Raw genomic sequence first — 15,018 nt, forward strand, 5'->3', positions numbered from 1 at the left:
GATGGAATCTCCTTTTTTGTAGTTTGAAGCCGAAATACAACACTGCCTGAGTTGTGCAAGTGCAGCATTCTTCTGAATGAAGCAGAGAGTGTTTGAGGACCAGGACATCCATAGGGATACCAAGGTGCTTGTTTACAAAGCTATTCCCCTCCCAACCCTGCTCTACGCCTGCGAGACGTGGACTGTCTACAGATGTCAACATTGACACTGAAATACAACACCGCCTAAGCTCTGTGAATTCAGCATGTTTCTGTATGAAGCAGAGAGTGTTTGAGGACCGGGACATCCGTTGGGATACCAAGGTGCTTGTTTATAAAGCTATTGTCCTCCCAACCCTGCTATACACCTGCGAAACTGTCTACAGACACCTGCAACTCCTGGAACGATTCCATCAGCGATGCCTCCGGAAAATCCTGCAAATCTCTTGGGAAGACAAGTGGGGAAATGTCACCGTGCTAAAAGAAGCAAAGACCACCAGCATTGAAACAATGGTCCTCTGCCATCAACTCCACTGGAATGGCCACGTTGTCCAGATGCCCGACCACCGTCTCCCAAAGCAGCTGCTCTAGTCTGAACTCAAGAATGGAAAATGGAATTTTAGCGGGCAGGAAAAGAGATTTAAAGACGGGCTCAAAGCCAACCTTCAAAACTCTGGCATAGACACTGAGAACTGGGAATCCCTGGCCCTTGAGCATTCTAGCTGGAGGTCAACTGTGACCAACAGTGCTGCAGAATTTGAAGAGGAACGAATGGAGGGCGAAAGAGAGAAACATGCCAAGAGGAATGGCATGTTTCGGAGGCAGCGCTAATGGAATGTGGTGCATCAAGCCAACCCCTACCAGGACCGCCTTCCACTTGGAAACCAATACTCTCACTGCGGGAGACGATGCGGATCAAGAATAGGGCTCCATAGTCACCTACGGACCCACCCTGGAGGATTATCCTACTCGGAAAACGAGGGATTGCCTAAGTAAGTAGTAAGTGAATAAGTAGTTTGAAGCCATTGTTCCATTGCGTCCTAGTCTCCAAATAACACTTTCAAGCCAGAAACAGGAATTGTCGAAGGCTTTCATGGCTGGAATCACTGGGTTGTTGTAGGTTTTTTCAGGCTATATGGGCATGGTCTAGAGGCATTCTCTCCTGACGTTTCACCTGCATCTATGGCACGCATCCTCACTTCACTACCTCTGAGGATGCTTGCCATAGGTGCAGGCGAAACGTCAGGAGAGAATGCCTCTAGACCATGGCCATATAGCCCGAAAAAACCTACAACAACCCAGAAACAGGAATGCTTTCAAATTCCAATGAATATCTGATAGAGTCTCAACCCATTCCACTGAGTTGGTAGCTGTGCATAAGGTGCACTCTATTGATGCTCTGCTGCAAGGACTGGGCCCATTCCTCTTCCGATCCGTATCCGCTGGGCTTCTCTTCCGCCACCTTCCTTCGCTGCTGCACCCCACGGCTGCCTCTCCAGATCCATCCCCTCATTATTTCCCATCCCAAAGCGCAAGGAGCGGGGCTTGTAAATCCCTCTCCTGGCTTTTATGTGTGGAGAGGTATGCGCAGCTTGGTTGGAGCCGACACCTTGAGGTTAGACCTTTTGCGAGGGATGCCGTTTCTCCCAGATGTTCCAGGGCTGCCATCTGAGGCGATGGGGCTCCCGCTGTTTCCTCGGGGAGCTCATTATCGGGACAGAAAGAAAGGCCCCGAATGCGGCGGTGGCGCATCTCCCTGGAATGCTTCCCCAGAGGTGGGCTTCCATGGCCTCTCTCCACTCTGCCCAACCAAAAGGACTCCGTGAGGCCCTTTGCCATGCAAACATCATCACCATCAACAACAATAACAACAACTATAAGCAATTCCACACTGCCTCATATCCCAGGATTGGATCCCAGATTATCTGCTTTAAACCGGAATATATGAGTCTCCATTGCCAGATATTCTGGGATAAACAGATAATCTGGAAGCAGATCCTGGGATATAGGGGCGAGGGCTTTGCAATCTATTAAAAAATTGTTTCAAATGTCATTAATGAAATGCAAAGATACAGAATGGGGGACAATGCCTGGCTCGAGAGCAGGACGTGTGAAAAAGATCTTGGGAGTCCTCGTGGACAACAAGTTAAACATGAGCCAGGAATGTGATGTGGCGGCAAAAAAAGCCAATGGGATTTTGGCCTGCATCAAGAGGAGCCTAGTGTCCAGATCTAGGGAAGTAATGCTCCCCATGCTCTATTCCGCTTTGGTTAGACCACATCTGGAATATTGTGTCCAATTCTGGGCACCACAATTCAAGAGAGATATTGACTCTAAGCTGGAATGTGTCCAGAGGAGAGCGACTAAAATGATCAAGGGTCTGGAGAACAAGCCCTATGAGGAGCGGCTTAGGGAACTGGGCATGTTTAGCCTGAAGAAGAGAAGGCTGAGAGGAGATATGATAGCCATGTATAAATATGTGAGAGGAAGCCACAGGGAGGAGGGAGCAAGCTTGTTTTCTGCTTCCTTGGAGACTAGGACGCAATGGAACAATGGCTTCAAACTACAAGAGAGGAGATTCCATCTGAACATTAGGAAGAACTTCCTGACTGTGAGAGCCGTTCAGCAGTGGAACTCTCTGCCCCGGAGTGTGGTGGAGGCTCCATGAGGTCTCTTCCAACTCTTTGATTCTATGATTCTATGATAATACTTCGGTTTCATTTCAAATCTCACGCTGATAATTTTTTGGGTGTATTTATGTATTGTCGACCAGTATTTTCTAATTATTTTACACCCCCACCACATGTGGTAGTGGGTGCCCAGCTCTTTTTCACATCTCCAGCACCTGTTGCTGTGATTTTTGTTAAATTTGGATAGGCTAGAGGGTGTCCAGTACCATCTGAAATAGATCTTGTACCAGCCCTCAACTATATTCGAAGCCTTTGTAAATTTTAGTTTCTTTTTCCACACCTCTTCCCAGTCTTTCAAAAGTATTGAGTGGCCTATGTCAAAGGCCCATTTTGTCATATTTTCCTTTATCCTCTCCTACCTTGTTCATGCCCAGCATTATTTTTTAAATTTTAAATTATTACATTTGGCCCGGCCATAGGTTTTTAAATGCTTGTATGTCATTGTTATTGTTTATTGATTATTGATTATTTTGAGTCACTCGTTGGTCTGTAGGTGTGTAGTGTCCAAATTTGGTGTCAATTTGTCCAGTGGTTTTTGAATTATGTTAATCCCACAAACGAACATTACATTTTTTTTACATAGATTATTATTATTATCTGGCCTTGTGGTGAAGGTTAGAGATGAGCGTCCTCATTCAGTTTCCCTCCAAGTGTGAAGTTCACACTGCACAAGTTATATTTGGAAAGTATGGTTCCAAGGCACATAGCTCTTGTGGGGAACTGATTCAGAAAATTGCATTGGATAGACAGCTCTAGTTTCTTATTTATTTATTTTATTTATTTGCTATACTTGTATACCGCTGTTTCTCAGCCTAGCCGGCGACTCAACGTGGTTTACAACAAAATACAACAATCAACAGTATACAATTTAAAACCATAAAAGCATGATACACAATATTCGCACATCAATAACAATCCAATGCATCTCCTGACTAAAATCGTGATCCAGTTTCATCGTCCATATTACCAATCCTTTAATCATTACATTCATTGTTAGTGTTATCATGGTGCCATTTTTGGAATTGGCAGCTGGTTCTTCCTTTTGTGGAGTACAGCGGAAGCCTTTTTTGCAGAGTCCATTGTAATATTGTGGACCTTTGCTGGCTACTGGGGTTTGGTTGGGTTCAGTCCAGGAGCCCCATGGATACCATCATCTATGGATGTTCAAGCCTCATTGCATCCATAAAATGTCAAAACCAAAGTTGCCTTTTGGAATGACTTAAATAAACATTGTCAAGCTGTGGGTGGCTGGAGAGTCAGAACCCGTGAGTATTCAGCAGCAAATGCAGGTCTGCCCTAAAGGCAAGGATGATGTTAGGGTGCTTTTGATAATGAGGTGCTTTTCCTGCCTCTGACCTGTCATTGTTTTCCCTTCCTTTTCATGTGGCAACGCAGGAGCATTTCTGGAGCCTGGACAAGACCGAGAACAAAGTCCCGCCACAGTTGGTCCTCCAGGTCTGGGACAACGACAAGTTCTCCTTCGACGACTATTTGGGTGAGAAACGCGTCTACGTGGGTGGAAATAAAGTGTTGAAGATTGTTGTCTTGTTGTGGAAACTTGCTGATGATGTTGTCTTCTTCCAGAAACTAGCCTCCTTATCACATTGAGAAATTACCCAGTCGTAGGACACTTCTGCTGTGTTTTTCAGTGATTTTATGAGTGATGGTCACTCGTTGGCCTGAGAGGTGTCTTGTGTCCAAATTTGGTGTCCATTCGTCCAGTGGTTTTTGAGTTATGTGAATCCCACAAATAGACATTATATTTTAATTTATATAAACTACTAACTGTCCCCTGCCAGGCATTTCTGTGGCCCAGTCTGTTGATCTGGAAAATAAAGTAATGACAAAGTGTTGTTTACTAGTATATGTCATGTCTTTCTGCTTGTGGGTAAACAGTATTTCTTGCTCTTTCTTTGTCAGTGTTGATGTGGAGAGTGTCTGGTTTGCCTACTCTGGAACAGGCAACATATAATTGTCCTTCTTTAGGGGTCCCTCTCCAATCTAGGATACTATATCTCTCTCTGTGTGAATAATATCTATCTATCTCTATCTATGGCTGGATGGCTCTTTGTCAGGAGGGCTTTGATTACGTTTTCTTGCCCTGGTGAAGGGAGTTGGACTGGATGGACTTGAGTATTTTCTGTTGGTCATGGGGGTTTGGTGTCAGAAGTTTGCCCCAATTCTATTGTTCATGGGGTTCAGAGTGCTCTTTGATTGTAGGTGAACTATAAATCCCAGTAACTACAACTCCCAAATGTCAAGGTCTCTTTCCCCCAAACTCCATCTGTGTTCATATTTGGGCATGTGGAATATTCATGCCAAGTTTGGTCCAGATCCATCATTGTTTGAGTCCATGGTAGTCTCTGGATGTAGGTGAACTTTGTTGTTGTTCATTCGTTCAGTCGTCTCCGACTCTTCGTGACTTCATGGACCAGCCCACGCCAGAGCTCCCTGTCGGCCGTCACCACCCCCAGCTCCTTCAAGGTCAGTCCAGTCACTTCAAGGATGCCATCCCTCCATCTTGCCCTAGGTCGGCCCCTCTTCCTTTTGCCTTCCAATTTCCCCAGCATCATTCCCTTCTCTAGGCTTTGCTGTCTCCTCATGATGTGGCATTCAAAGGACTTCCACTTTGTCTCTAGTCTCCTTCCCTCCAGTGAGCTTTAGTCGGGCTTTATTTCCTGGAGGATGGACTGGTTGGATCTTCTCGCAGTCCAAGGCACTCTCAGCACTTTCCTCCATCACCACAGCTCAAAAGCATCTCTCTTCCTTGGCTCAGCCTTCCCGAAGGTCCAGCTCTCACATCCGTAGGTGACTACAGGGAAGACCATGGCTTGGACTAGGCAATGGATCTTGGTTGCCAGTGTGATGTCTCTACTCTTCACTATTTTATCAAGACTGGACATTGCTCTCCTCCCAAGAAGGAAGCGTCTCCTGATTTCCCGGCCACAGTCTGCATCTGCAGTCATCTTCCTGCCTAGAAATACAAACCCTGTCACGGCCTCCACGGTTTCTCCCTCTATTTCCCAGTTGTCAATCATTCTTGTTGCCATAATCTTGGGTTTTTTTTATGTTAAGCTGCAACCCAGCTTTTGCACTTTCTTCTTTCACCTTGATTAGAAGGCTCCTCAGCTCCTCCTCGCTTTTGGCCATCAACTACAACTACAACTCCCAAATTCAAGGTCAATGCTCACCAAACCCTTCTACTGTTTTCTGTTGGTCATAGGAGTCCTGTATGCCCCGGTTGGTTCAATTCTATCATGCTATTTGATTGTAGGTGAACTATAAATCCCAGCAACTACAACTCCCTATCTATCTATCTATCTATCTATCTATCTATCTATCTATCTATATCTATGGCTGGATGGCTCTTTGTCAGGAGGACTTTGATTATGTTTTATTGCCCTGATGAAGGGAGTTGGATTGGATGGCCTTGAGTATTTTCTGTTGGTCATGAGGGTTCAGTGTGGGAAATTTGCCCCAATTCTGTCATTGGTGGGGTTCAGAATGCTCCTTGATTGTAGGTGAATTATAAATCCCAGCAACTACAACTCCCAAATGTCAAGATTCTATTTTCCCCAAACTCCACCAATGTTCACATTTGGGCATATTGAGTATTCTTGTAGAGTTTGGTCCAGATCCATCCTTGTTTGAGTCCACAGTCATCTTTGGATGTAGGTGAACTACAACTCCAAAACCAAAGGACACGGCCCACCAAACCCTTCCAGTATTTTCTGTTGGTCATGGGAGTTCTGTGTGCCAAGTTTGGTTCAATTCCATCATTGGTAGAGTTCAGAATGCTCTTTGATTGTAGGTGAAATATAAATCCCAGCAACTACAACTCCCAAATGACAAAGTCAATTTTTTTGAGTGAAGGACATACATTGGGTTGTTAGGTGCCTTGTGTCCAAATTTGGTGTCAATTGGCCCAGTGGTTTTTGAGTTCTGTTAATCTCACAAACGAACATTATGTTTTTATTTATATAGATCAGTGTTTCTCAACCTGGGGGTTGGGATCCCTGAGTGGGTCGTGAGGGGGTGTTAGAGGGGTCACCAAAGGCCATCAGAAAACATAGTATTTTCTGTTGATCATGGGGGTTCTGTGTGGAAAGTTTGCCCCAACTCTCTCACTGGTGGGGTTCAGAATGGTCTTTGCTTGTAGGTGAACTAAAAATCCCAGAAACGACAACTCCCAAATGTCAAGTCTATTTTCCCCAAATTCCACCAGTGTATACATTTGGGTATACTGAGTATTTGTTTGGTCCAGATCCATCATTATTTGATTCCACAGTGCTCTCTGGAGATAGGTGAACTACAACTCCCAAGCTCAAGGCCAATGCTCACCTAACCCTTTCATTATTTTTTGCTGGTCATGGGCGTTCTGCGCACCAAGTTTGGGTGAATTTCATCTCTGGTGGAGTTCAGAATGCTCTTTGATTGTAGGTGAACTATAAATCCCAGCAACCACAACTCCCAAGGTCCAGAGAATGAAAATACATCCTGCCTATCAGATATTTACATGACAATTCATAACAGGAGCAAAATTCCAGTTATGACGTAGCAACGAAAATAATTTTAGGGTTGGGGGTCATCACAACATGAGGAACTGGATTAAGGGGTCGAGACGTTGGCAAGGTTGAGAACCACTGATATAGATTATATAATTATAATGTAACTGCGAAAACGTCTTTGCATGAGGGACATCCTGCCATAGCTCGTTTGGTAGGCCTGGGTAACAACGCAAAAAATTGTTTCCAAAATCGATTTGTATTTGGGGTTTTTTTTTGTTTCGATATTTAAAATAATTACAAAATTTTCCCTTAAAAAAGTTCGGTATTTACGAAATTTCGTTAATATTTACAAAACATTTTGTAAAGATGGCGCCCTTTTTTTTCAATATTTTTTCAATATTTTTTCAATATTTTTTCAATATTTTTTCAATATTTTTTCAATATTTTTTCAATATTTTTTCAATATTTTTTCAATATTTTTTCAATATTTTTTCAATATTTTTTCAATATTTTTTCAATATTTTTTCAATATTTTTTAATTTAATTATTAATTTAGTAGAATAGGGAGGAGAAATTATTATTAAGGAGGGAAGGCAGGCACTCACTCACTCTGGCGGGCACTCAAGCGCTGCCGCCGAGTCGGGCCCGGCTCCTCCGAAGCAATGCGAAATTGGGAGAAGGGCTCCCCAAAGGCCATCTAGCCCAGCCCTCCGCTAAGGTTTCAGTGCAGAATTGGGGGAACGAAGCACACCCACCGCAAAGGTGAGGAAGGAGGGACGGGCCGCCTTCCCGCTGAGGGTCACTCGCCCTCTCGCTCGCTTGCTCAGCCGGTGCCTTCCCCGCCCTCTCCTCCTCCTCCTCCTCCTCTTTCAGGCTCTGACTGGCTAAGGAGAGGAGAGAGAGGAGAGCTCCCAGCAAACATCTAGCCAAGCCATCTTACGTATTTCCGAAATGGACGGAAATACAAAATTTTTTGGCGCACGCGTTTCGATATTTAAAAACACTTCCGGGTTTAAAAATAAGTTTTGTAATCATTTTGTAATTGCTAAAATTAACGAATATTTAACGAATTACAAAATTAACGAACGAAACCGCCCAGGCCTATCGTTTGGCTATAATTTTCCCACGAATATCTCGCAGGGGTCTTGAACATTTCAACCTAGAAACAAAGTTTCTGGAGTAGAACAACCCCTTTCAAGGTAAGGACTGCACAACGGAACAGGAAATAACACTTTCAAGCCAGGAACAGAAATGTTACAGTTTTTGTTAGAGTGTTACATTGATTCTTCCTGTGCCTCTTCCATCCTGAGGCTTTGTCCTTCTCTCTTTCAACCCTTCCTTCCTTCCTTTTCCTCCCTTAGGCTCCTTCCAGCTGGACCTGAACTGCATGCCGCGTCCGGCCAAGACGGCCGAGAAGTGCGGCCTGGAGCTGATGGACGGCCGGGAGAGGATGGTCTCCCTCTTTGAGCAGAAGACCGTCAAGGGATGGTGGCCCTGCCTGGCCGAAGAGGGTGGCGAGAAGAGCATCGCGGTAGGAAGAGCACCAGCCTCTCCCAATCTCTCCTTCTCTCTTGGGGGGCATCTGCACTGCAGAGTTACAGTGGCAGAATGGGGTTGGACCAGATGATGGCCCACCAGGTCTCTTCCAACTCTAGGATTCTCGGGTTCTGCATTGTGGGATTGACGATGCCTTTGCCTTGGTCCTCTTCTGCAGGGGAAGCTGGAGATGACGCTGGAGATCATCAACGAGCAGGAGCACGAAGAGCGGCCAGCGGGACTAGGGCGGGAGGAGCCCAACATGAACCCCAAACTGGAAGACCCCAAGTAAGAGGAATGGGGGAACTGGCTGCCATGGAGTCTGAAGCTGTTTTCCAGCTAAATCTGGTGAAATTTGACTTTTGACATGTATGTGTTTTTTGGTACTTCCCTGGGCTGTTGGTGTCAAAGGAAAACCTGGGAAATGGAGAGTGGCTGCACATTGAGTCACAAGCAGGGACTGTTAATTCATGTTTCCCTAGATGGAAAAATATCTCTTCTTAAGCAACCAGTCAATTATATTACATTTCTAACAGAACAAAGCAAATAAACAGACAAAATACTAAATTTGTGAGTTTGGTAGCTGATTAAATGTCCTTTGACCAGTAGCTGGCCACTTAGAGTGCCTCTGGTGTTGCCACAAGGAGGTCCTCCATTGTGCATCATGTGGCAGGGCTCAGGGTGCATTGCAGCAGGTGGTCAGTGGTTTGCTCTTCTCCGCACTCGCATGTCGTGGACTCCACTTTGTGGCCCCATTTCTGAAGGTTGGCTCTGCATCTCGTGGTGCCAGAGTGCAGTCTGTTCAGCGCCTTCCAAGTCGCCCAGTCTTCTGTGTGCCCAGGGGGGAGTCCCTCATTTGGTATCAGTTCTGGGTTTGAGCCTGCCACTTTTGGACTCTCGCTTGCTGGGGTGTTCCAGCGAGTGTCTCTGTAGATCTTAGAAAACTATTTCTTGATTTAAGTCGTTGGCATGCTGGCTGATACCCAAACAGGGGGTGAGCTGGAGATGTCTCTGCCTTGGCCCTTTCACTATTGGCTGCTACTTCCTGGCGGATGTCAGGTGGTGCGATACCGGCTAAGCAGTGTCATTTCTCCCGTGGTGTAGGGCGCAGGCACCCTGTGATAAGGTGGCATGTCTCATTAAGAGCCACATCCACTGTTTGAGCGTGGTGAGATGTGTTCCACACTGGGCATGCGTACTCAGCAGCAGAGTAGCATAGCGCAAGGGCAGATGTCTTCACTGTGTCTGGTTGTGATCCCCAGGTTGTGCCAGTCAGCTTTCATATGATGTTGTTTCTAGCGCCCACTTTTTGCTTGATGTTCAGGCAGTGCTTCTTGTAGGTCAGAGCACGGTCCAGAGTGACTCCCAGGTATGTGGGTGCGCTGCAATGCTCCAGTGGGATTCCTTCCCAGGTCATAATCCTCAGAGCTCGAGATGCTTCTCTGTTCTTGAGATGAAAGGCACATGTCTGTGTTTTAGATGGGTTGGGGATCAGCTGGTTTTCCCTGTAATAGGCAGTAAGAGCACCTAGAGCAGTGGTTCTCAACCTGGGGGTCGGGACCCCTGTGGGGGTCACCAGGGAGTGACAGAGGGGTCGCCAAAGACCATCAGAAAACACAGTATTTCCTGTTGGTCATGGGGGTTCTGTGTGGGAAGTTTGGACCAATTCTGTCATTGATGGGGTTCAGAATGCTCTTTGATTGTAGGTGAACTATAAATCCCACCAACTATAACTCCCAAATGTCAAGGTCTGTTTTTCCCAAACTCCACCAGTGTTGACATTTGGGCATATTGAGTATTCCTTTCAAGTTTGGTCCAGATCCATCATTGTTTGAGTCCACAGTGCTCTCTGGATGTAGGTGAACTACAACTCTAAACTCAAGGTCAATGCCCACCAAACACTTCCAGTGTTTTCTGTTAGCCATGGTAGTTTTGTGTGCCAAGTTTGGTTCAATTCCATCGTTGCTGAAGTTCAGAATGCTCTTTGATTGTAGGTGAACTATAAATCCCACCAACTATAACTCCCAAATGTCAAGGTCTGTTTTGCCCAAACTCCACCAGTGTTGACATTTGGGCATATTGAGTATTCCTTTCAAGTTTGGTCCAGATCCATCATTGTTTGAGTCCACAGTGCTCTCTGGATGTAGGTGAACTACAACTCTAAACTCAAGGTCAATGCCCACCAAACACTTCCAGTGTTTTCTGTTGGCCATGGTAGTTTTGTGTGCCAAGTTTGGTTCAATTCCATCGTTGCTGAAGTTCAGAATGCTCTTTGATTGTAGGTGAACCATAAATTCCAGCAACTACAACTCCCAAATGACAAAATCAATCAATCAATCAGTCCCCCGTCCCCCCACCAACCCCACCACTATTCAAATTTGGGCATATCGGGCATTTGTGCCAAATTTGGTCCAGTGAATGGAAATACATCCTGCTTATCAGATAATACATTACAATTAATAACAGGAGCAAAATTACAGTTATGAAGTAGCAAAATTATGTTATGGTTGGGGGTCACCACAACATGAGGAAATGTATTAAGGGGTCGCGGCATTAGGAAGGTTGAGAAACACTGACCTAGAGCTTCGGAGAGCTTCTGTTCTACCATCTCAAAGCTCCCTGCTTGAGCGGTGATGGCACGATCATCAGCGTAGATGGAACTCTCTGTCCCAATGATAGCATCATGCTGAATTTGCCCATGAACAGACTTTCGTAGTAATGTTGTAGGTTGTTGGCCATTGGCTTCTCCTACAGAGCGTGGTACCAGATGTGACGGGGTCTCTCTTTGTCTGCAGGCGGCCGGAGACGTCCTTCCTGTGGTTCACCTCTCCCTACAAGACGCTGAAGTACATCCTGTGGAGGCGCTTCAAGTGGGTCTTCCTCCTCCTGCTCCTCCTCTTCGTGGCCTTGCTCTTCCTAGGCATCTTCATCTACGCCTTCCCGGTAAGATTCCGGTTTCCGGACAACAAGAACACATCTCTTCTTGTGGTGGGGTGTTGGGTGGTTTCCGGTCTGCATGCGTCAACTTTTTCAATAACTTTCAAGCATTGGTGAGGTGGATCTGTAATTGGTTAAGTGGACGAACACAGAGAGTGCTCACTAATGCTTCCTCTTCATCTTGGAAAGAAGTGACAAGTGGAGTGCCACAAGCAGGGTTCCGTCCTGGGCCCGGTCCTGTTCAGGATCTCCATTCATGACTTAGATGAAGGGCGAGAAGGCAGGATCATCAAGTTTGCAGACGACACCAAATTGGGAGGGAGAGCCAAGACTCCAGAGGACAGGAGCAGGATTCAAAGGGATCTTGACAGATTAGAGAGATGAAGGGCCAAAACTAACAAAATGAAGTTCAACAGTGACAAATGCAAGATACTCCACTTTGGCAGAAAAAATGAAATGCAAAGAGACAGAATGGGGGACAATGCCTGGCTCGAGAGCAGTACGTGTGAAAAAGATCTTGGAGTCCTCGTGGACAGGAAGGTAAACATGAGCCAACAATGTGATGTGGCGGCAAAAAAAGCCAATGGGATTTTGGCCTGCATCAATAGGAGCATAGTGTCTAGATCTAAGGAAGTCATGCTCCCCATGCTCTATTCCGCTTTGGTTAGACCACATCTGGAATATTGTGTCCAATTCTGGGCACCACAATTCAAGAGAGATATTGACTCTAAGCTGGAATGTGTCCAGAGGAGGGCGACTAAAATGATCAAGGGTCTGGAGAACAAGCCCTATGAGGAGCGGCTTAAGGAGCTGGGCATGTTTAGCCTGAAGAAGAGAAGGCTGAGAGGAGACATGATGAGAGCCATGTATAAATATGTGAGAGGAAGCCACAGGGAGGAGGAGGGAGCACGCTTGTTTTCTGCTTTCCTGGAGACTAGGACGCGGAACAATGGCTTCAAACTACAAGAGAGGAGATTCCATCTGAACACAAGGAAGAACTTCCTGACTGTGAGAGCCGTTCAGCAGTGGAACTCTCTGCCCCGGAGTGTGGTGGAGGCTCCTTCTTTGGAAGCTTTGAAACAGAGGCTGGATGGCCATCTGTCAGGGGTGATTTGAATGCAATATTCCTGCTTCTTGGCAGAATGGGGTTGGACTGGATGGCCCAGGAGGTCTCTTCCAACTCTTTGATTCTATGATTCTATGATTCTATGATCAGTTCTTTTTATTGCAATTTCCAGTGGAATCCGCTGCTCCCAGGGAGTCAAGTGGAGTCTCTTTCTCTGGGGTTTCAAAGCTGGGGCTGGATGGCCATCTGTCAGGAGGGCTTGAATCAGTGGTTCTCTACCTTCCTAAGGCCGCGACCCCTTAATACAGTTCCTCATGTTGTGGTGACCCCCAACCCTAAAATTATTTTCGTTGCTACTTCATATCTGGAATTTTGCTCCTGTTATGAATCGACATGTAAATATCTGATAGGCAGGATGTATTTTCATTCTCTGTACCTTGGGAGTTGTAGTTGCTGGGATTTATAGTTCACCTACAATCAGAGAGCATTCTGAACTCCACCAGAGATGGAATTGACCCAAACCTGGCACACAGAACACCCATGACCAGCAAAAAATAATGAAAGGGGTTTGTGAGGATTGGACTTGAGCTTGGGAGTTGTAGTTCACCTATCTCCAGAAAGCACTGTGGGCAGTGTCCTTTGGTTTTGGAGTTGTAGTTCACCAACATCCAGAGATCACTGTGGACTCAAACAATGATGGATCTGGACCAAACTCTACACGAATACTCAATATGCCCAAATATAAACACAGATGGAGTTTGGGGGAAATAGACCTTGACATTTGGAAGTTGTAGTTGCTGGGATTTATAGTTCACCTACAATCACAGAGCATTCTGAACTCCACCAGAGATGGAATTGACCCAAACCTGGCACACAGAACGCCCATGACCAGCAAAAAATAATGAAAGGGGTACGTGAGGATTGGACTTGAGCTTGGGAGTTGTAGTTCACCTATCTCCAGAAAGCACTGTAGGCAGTGTCCTTTGGTTTTAGAGTTGTAGTTCACCAACATCCAGAGATCACTGTGGACTCAAACAATGATGGATCTGGACCAAACTCTACATGAATACTCAATATGCCCAAATGTGAACACTGGTGGAGTTTGGGGAAAATAGACCTTGACATTTGGAAGTTGTAGTTGCTGGGATTTATAGTTCACCTACAATCACAGAGCATTCTGAACTCCACCAGAGATGGAATTGACCCAAACCTGGCACACAGAACGCCCATGACCAGCAAAAAATAATGAAAGGGGTTTGTGAGGATTGGACTTGAGCTTGGGAGTTGTAGTTCACCTATCTCCAGAAAGCACTGTGGGCAGTGTCCTTTGGTTTTGGAGTTGTAGTTCACCAACATCCAGAGATCACTGTGGACTCAAACAATGATGGATCTCAGTTCTTGTGGGGTTTTTTCGGGCTATATGGCCATGTTCTAGAGGCATTTCTCCTGACGTTTCGCCTGCATCTATGGCAAGCTTCCTCAGAGGTGAGGTCTGGATGATGGATCTGGACGAAACTCTACACGAATACTCAATATGCCCAAATGTGAACACTGGTGGAGTTTGGGGAAAATAGACCTTGACATTTGGAAGTTGTAGTTGCTGGGATTTATAGTTCACCTACAATCAGAGAGCATTCTGAACCCCACCAAGGATAGAATTGGGCCAGACTTCCCACACAGAACTCCCATGACCAGCAGAAAATACTGTGTATCCTGATGGTCTTTGGCGACCACTCCAACACCCCCTCGCGACCCCCCCAGGGGTCCCGACCCCTAGGTTGAGAAACATTGGCTTGAATGGTGTCTTCCTGCCTGGCAGAAAGGACTGGATGGACTCGATGGCCTTTGGGGGATGTCTTCAAACACTAAGTATGACAGAATCATGGATTTGGACTGGAGGGGATGTGTTCCTTCCTTGGACCAAGGAGAGACTCCCCTGCCCCCCGTTGCAATGGGACAAAGCCCCTTAAATCCACTCCAGTTTAACTCAGAGGCATGATTCATGCCGTGCAAACCTAGTCCTGATAAGCGAAACAATGCGCCCGCTCTTGACCCGCACATCACAAATTCTGGAGCTGGTCTATTAAAACCAGGCCTCTTTGGGAGGAAGGTGGGCCAATGACGTGACAATGGCTGGCCTGACGGTTTGGGGGGAAGGAGGAGGTGTTTTGGCAGGCGGCTTCCCCGCTTGAGGCCCAGCCAGCTCCTCATCCATCTCCCCGAGGCCGTTTCCTGTAAAGCAACCTGGAGCCTTTTCACCTTGATGGCTTTCCCAGGTATCTCCAGGTGGGCAGGGCAACCTC

General features: G+C 46.1%; 1 protein-coding gene across 8 annotated transcripts in view; it reads left to right on the forward strand.

The window, feature by feature from the left end:
* Nucleotides 1-15,018, forward strand: part of DYSF (dysferlin) — a 284,587-nt gene that overhangs the window by 246,248 nt on the left and 23,321 nt on the right. For all 8 annotated transcript variants that reach the window (XM_067468433.1, XM_067468436.1, XM_067468437.1 and 5 more), the window contains 4 exons: nt 4,064-4,163; nt 8,538-8,707; nt 8,891-9,000; nt 11,508-11,655. In XM_067468433.1, coding sequence (XP_067324534.1) covers nt 4,064-4,163; nt 8,538-8,707; nt 8,891-9,000; nt 11,508-11,655 — 528 coding nt within the window. The remainder of the gene's footprint in view (nt 1-4,063; nt 4,164-8,537; nt 8,708-8,890; nt 9,001-11,507; nt 11,656-15,018) is intronic.

The sequence above is a fragment of the Anolis sagrei genome, chromosome 5 (genome assembly GCF_037176765.1).
Source record: "Anolis sagrei isolate rAnoSag1 chromosome 5, rAnoSag1.mat, whole genome shotgun sequence".
Classification (NCBI taxonomy): Eukaryota; Metazoa; Chordata; class Lepidosauria; order Squamata; family Dactyloidae; genus Anolis; species Anolis sagrei.